The 5910-nt window shown below is 44.0% G+C and overlaps 1 protein-coding gene across 3 annotated transcripts; it reads left to right on the top strand.

Annotated features, from left to right (window-relative positions):
* Positions 1 to 270: 270 nt before the first annotated feature.
* LOC113918218 (proline-rich protein 3-like) lies at positions 271 to 1010 on the top strand. 3 transcript variants are annotated; one of them, XM_027586474.1, is made up of 2 exons: positions 271 to 376; positions 623 to 1010. In XM_027586474.1, exons 1-2 carry the CDS (start codon positions 271 to 273, stop codon positions 937 to 939), a joined length of 423 nt encoding a protein of 140 aa, XP_027442275.1. In that variant the 3' UTR covers positions 940 to 1010. The 3 variants fall into 3 exon arrangements, with proteins under 3 accessions (XP_027442275.1, XP_027442274.1, XP_027442273.1); XM_027586473.1 differs by having other exon boundaries at positions 271 to 463; positions 620 to 1010; XM_027586472.1 differs by having other exon boundaries at positions 271 to 1010.
* The last annotated feature ends 4900 nt before the right edge of the window (positions 1011 to 5910 follow it).

Genomic DNA, 5910 nt, shown 5'->3' with positions numbered 1-5910 from the left:
GCAGTCATCAAAAATCTCCCAACAAACAAAAGCCCAGGGCCAGATGGCTTCCCAGGGGAATTCTACCAAACATTTAAAGAAGAATTAATACCTATTCTCCTGAAACTGTTCCAAAAAATAGAAATGGAAGGAAAACTTCCAAATTCATTTTATGAGGCCACCATTACCTTGATCCCAAAACCAGACAAAGACCCCATCAAAAAGGAGAATTACAGACCAATATCCTTGATGAACATGGATGCAAAAATTCTCACCAAGGCCGCAACCACGATGCCGAAACAAAAGAAGCAGAATCAGCAGCAGCCGCCGCCACCGCAGCAGCCCCTGCTGCCAGAGCGGGAGGAGATTGGAGACGAGGAGGATGGGAGTCCCATTGGACCACCCAGCCTTCTGGGCCCTCCCCGCATGGCCAATGGAAAGCCTAGTGACCCCAAGTCAGCCCCAAACTGGAATCCACCCACATGTCCACCATCAGTAGAATGGATAAATAAGTTGTTGTGTGTGCATGCAATGGGACACTACACTGCAATGAAAATGAACGAACTCCTGCTACAGGCAACCTGGATGAATCTCACAAACACGATGTTGAGCGAAAGGAGCCAGACAGAAAAGAATGCAGACTCTCTTCACAGAGGTCCTCCAGGATCAAGGGGACCAATGATTCCACCACTGCTGAGTCTCCCACCTCCTCCCCGGGGCAGAGGCCCAATTCGGGGAGGCCTAGGCCCCAGGTGTGGCCCATATGGTCGTGGTTGGTGGGGGGCCAATACTGAACCTCCTTTTCCTGGACCAGGCCATGGGGGTCCTTCCAGGGGAGGCTTTCACAAAGAGCAGAGAAATCCTCGAAGGCTCAAAAGTTGGTCTCTTATCAAAAATACCTGCCCGCCCAAGGATGGCCCCCAAGTTGTGGAAGACAAATCCAACCGCCCTGTCTGGTGACACTTTGCCAAAAAGGGCCACTGTCGATATGAGGACCTCTGTGCCTTCTACCACCCAGGCGTCAATGGACCGCCTCTGTGAGACTGCCTTCCCATCCAGGCTGGAAGGAGCCCTCTGACCTAGCGGCCATATGTTTCCCTGTGGCCCTGTGATGGCTACTGTGAGGCTGTTCCACCCACCACCCTCAGTCAGTGACACCCACCCCCATCCGCCACCTCCCCAATTTGGGGTCCAGAGCTGTGTTTCATCATTGATAGCCAGTGTGTGGGCTTTCTTCTGATCCAGCCTCCAGAGACTAGACTTCAGGACCCCATCTTTGCTCCCTTCAACTGCCTCCTGGATCCTCTTCCCCCTCGCCAACTGACGGCTGAACAGGAAACCTCTTTGGTGCTGTTTCTTGTGCATCTGTCCACCCAGCCCCCGGTACTGCCCTCGATTCCTGAGAGCCCTGGAGCAGTTTCCTACCATTCCCTTCTTCTAGCTGCTTGTTTTAAGTCCTTTTTATGTGACAGCCCCTACCCCCAAAGTTGCCAGTTGCTCTGTGAAACTCACCAGGTTGACCTGGGGTCAAGTATGGATGACTGGTGCAGAGTTACTCCCTGAAAGGCCACTCTCCCTGCTTTTGGATTTTGTAGTTTCTACGTCAGTAGCATGATCCCCACCGCTCTGGTCTGTGATCACTGTGCTTTGTGAAACTGTGCATCCCCTCGTACGTAGCCTTTCTCAGTGTCCGTGGCATCTTTGTGACTTCCCAACACTAGAGTAAGTTTTTCTGCCAAAATGAGTGAGGCTCTTGGTGCCCTCTAGACTTTCCACACCTACCAACATGGGAGAAATGTGAAACTTTCCACAAGACTGCCTCCCTGGTCTCCCCATTCTCCTGGTGTCAGTTTTTCTGGGTTTGACACAAGCCCATGAGATGTCCTCTGAAGCCTCTGACGGGCTACCCTATTTGCTCTCCAGCCCACTTTAGTTAGAGTACGTCATTGTGAGGCAACCAGCCCTTTCGTCTGAATTCTGTGAATCTCCACCCGGCCTACCTTTGGGTGGAACCTGGACAGTACTGTCGCCCTCATCTAAGCTTCTTCCCTACATCCCTGGCACTGGTTGTTTTTTGTGAAAACGGCAGTGAACAGGTTCGGTTTGGACTGGCCCTGAGGAAATGGGTCAGGAGTTGTGTGGGCAAGATGGAAGGATGAGAGCCGTTGGAGAACTGAGAATGAATTTTTTTTTCTTTTTAACATTTTTTTATATTAGTAATAAATGCAGTGGAAACAAGCAAAAAAAAAAAAAATTCTCACCAAAATACTAGCCAATAGGATCCAAGAGTACATTAAAAGGATTATTCATCATGACCAAGTGGGATTTATCCCTGAGCTGCAAGGTTAGTTCAACATCTGCAAATCAATCAACATGATACAATACATTAACAAAAGAAAGAACAAGAATCATATGATCCTCTCAATAGATGCAGAAAAGGCATTTGACAAAGTACAGCATTGTTTCTTGATCAAAACTCTTCAGAGTATAGGGATAGAGGGTACATACCTCAATATCATAAAAGCCATCTATGAAAAACCTACAGCGAATATCATTCTCAATGGGGAAAAAATGAGAGGTTTCCCCCTAAGGTCAGGGACGCAGCAGGAATGTCCACTATCACCACTGCTATTCAACATAGTATTAGAAGTCCTAGCCACAGCAATCAGACAACAAAAAGAAATCAAAGGCATCCAAATCAGCAAAGAGGAAGTCAAACTCTCACTCTTTGCAGATGATATGATACTTCATGTAGAAAACCCAAAGACTCCACCCCAAACCTGCTAGAAATCATACAGGAATTCAGTAAAGTGGCAGGATATAAAATCAATGCACAGAAATCAGTGGCATTCCTATACACCAACAAGAAGACAGAAGAGAGATAAATTAAGGAGTCGATCCCATTTACAATTGCACCCAAAACCATAAGATACCTAGGAATAAATCTAACCAAAGAGGCAAAGGATCTGTACTCAGAAAACTACAAAATACTCATGAAAGAAATTGAGGAAGACATAAAGAAATGGAAAAACCTTCCATACTCATGGATTGGAGGAACAAACATTGTGAAGATATCAATGCTACCTAGAGCAATCTACACATTCAATGCAATCCCCATCAAAATAGCATCCACTTTTTTCAAAGAAATGGAATAATCCTAAAATTTGTATGGAACCAGAAGAGACCCCGAATAGCCAGAGGAACGTTGAAAAAGAAAAGCAAAGCTGGTGGCATCACAATTCCGGACTTCCACCTCTATTACAAAGCTGTCATCATCAATACAGTATGGTACTGGCACAAAAACAGACACATAGATCAATGGAACAGAATAGAGAGCCCAGAAATGGACCCTCAACTCTATGGTCAACTAATCTTTGACAAAGCAGGAAAGAACGTCCAATGGAAAAAGGACAGTCTCTTCAACAAATGGTGTTGGGAAACTTGGACAGCCACATGCAGAAGAATGAAACTGGACCATTTCCTTACACCACACACAAAAATAGACTCAAAATGGTTGAAAGACCTAAGTGTGAGACAGGAGTCCATCCAAATCCTAAAGGAGAACACAGGCAGCAACCTCTTCAACCTCAGCCGCAGCAACTTCTTCCTAGAAACATCGCCAAAGGCAAGGGAAGCAAGGGCAAAAATGAACTATTGGGATTTCATCAAGATAAAAATCTTTTGCACAGCAAAAGAAACAGTCAACAAAACCAAAAGACAACTGACAGAATGGGAGAAGATATTTGCAAATGACATATCAGATAAAGGGCTAGTATCCAAAATCTATAAAGAACTTATCAAACTCAACACCCAAAGAACAAATAATCCAATCAAGAAATGGGCAGAAGACATGAACAGACATTTTTTCCAAAGAAGACATCCAAATGGCCGACAGACACATGAAAAAGTGCTCAACATCGCTTGGCATCAGGGAAATCCAAATCAAAACCTCAATGAGATACCACCTCACACCCGGCAGAATGGCTAAAATTAACATGTCAGGAAACGACAGATGTTGGTGGGGATGCGGAGAAAGGGGAACCCTCCTACACTGTTGGTGGGAATGCAAGCTGGTGCAGCCACTCTGGAAAACAGTATGGAGGTTCCTCAAACAGTTGAAGATAGAGCTACCCTACGATCCAGCAATTGCACTACTAGGTATTTACCACAAAGATACAAATGTAGGGATCCGAAGGGGTACGTGCACCCCAATGTTTATAGCAGCAATGTCCACAATAGCCAAACTGTGGAAAGAGCCAAGGTGTCCATCGACAGATGAATGGATAAAGAAGAAGATGTGGGATATATACACAATGGAATATTATGCAGCCATCAAAAGGAATGCGATCTTGCCATTTGCAACGACATGGAGGGAACTGGAGGGTGTTTTGTGGAGTGAAATAAGTCAATCAGAGAAAGACATGTATCATATGACCTAACTGATATGAGGAATTCTTAATCTCAGGAAACAAACAGGGTTGCTGGAGTGGTGGGGGGTGGGAGGGATGGGGTGGCTGGGTGATAGACATTGGGGAGGGTAGGTGCTATGGTGAGCGCTGTGAATTGTGCAAGATTGTTGAATCACAGATCTGTACCTCTGAAACAAATAATGCAATATATGTTAAGAAAAAAAAAAGAAGATAGCAGGAGGGGAAGAATGAAGGGGAGTAAGTCGGGTGGGGGGGAGATGAACCATGAGAGATGATGGACTCTGAGAAACAAACTGAGGGTTCTAGAGGGGAGGGGGGTGGGGGGATGGGTTAGCCTGGTGATGGGTATTAAAGAGGGCACATTCTGCGTGGAGCACTGGGTGTTATGCACAAACAATGAATCATGGAACACTACATCAAGAACTAATGAGGTAATGTATGGTGATTAACATAACAATGAAAAATTTAAAGAAAAAAAAAAGAAGTTTCCCCTTACCGATATTCCAGAATGGCCCAACCTCTTAAATTTTGTTGTCTTTCCTTTTGTTAAAGACTGGGGCATTAAGTTAATGATGACTTATGTTGTTCGCTAATATTTAGAATCTCTTCTGTGGTAATACCTGTTGTAAAGTAAATCAAATCATGGCTTTGAAAGCTCCCCCCATGTACATGTCAGAAATCATTTTCTACTCCTCTGAATAAAGAACCAGAAAATGAAGAAAATAAAATAAAATAAAATAAATAAAAAGAAGATATAGTCTTTGAACAGAGTCAGTTTGCTTCTTCTATACCATGTAAATAATTAAGAACCACTGAGTCATAAACTTCCTTCAGCTTCATGTAATTTGAAGTTCACATGAATGAGTGATCCTATTAGTCCTGTCTAATTCAGTGTGCACTCACACTTACACGAACAGTTGCCTTCTACCTGCTTGAACCCATGCTTTAAGCTCTCCCATGCATTACCTTAGTTAAGTATACCTTTCATCTGGACTAATTTTATTTGAATAACTACAAAGTTATCTGTCTCTACTACTATACTTCCAATTTCAATACCAACGTGATTGATCTAAGTAGCAATGTCATCTCATGACTGTTCAAGCTTTCATTTACTTCTGCTGACCTCACTCACCCAGGAATTTGCATACCATTATTATAAGAATTTGGGGTCCAAAATTTGTTTCCTTTCTTACCTGCCTCTTCTCCTACTAAAATTTAACCTTTTTAGAATTGTCGGTCTCATCCATTTTACTCAGGCCTTCAAGTCCTTCCTAGGCACAAAGTATTCCTTCTTTACTACCTACTTCAATGGTTAGTCTTATTCTTTCCTTTCTACCATCCTTAAAGTTCTTGCCTTCCCACACTCACAAGGAACCCAGCTACCCATTCTCAAACTACTCTCTCCTCAGTGTGGCCATTGTAATTATCAGTGCTAGAGACCAAGAGCCTCTCAGGATATGAGTCCAAGTTCAATTCCGGTGGAGGGTCTCTGGCTCTTATG

The sequence above is a fragment of the Zalophus californianus genome, chromosome 1 (assembly GCF_009762305.2).
Source record: "Zalophus californianus isolate mZalCal1 chromosome 1, mZalCal1.pri.v2, whole genome shotgun sequence".
Lineage (NCBI taxonomy): Eukaryota > Metazoa > Chordata > Mammalia > Carnivora > Otariidae > Zalophus > Zalophus californianus.
Note: the sequence above shows the minus strand (reverse complement) of the source record. Positions and strands in the feature narration are given on the sequence as shown.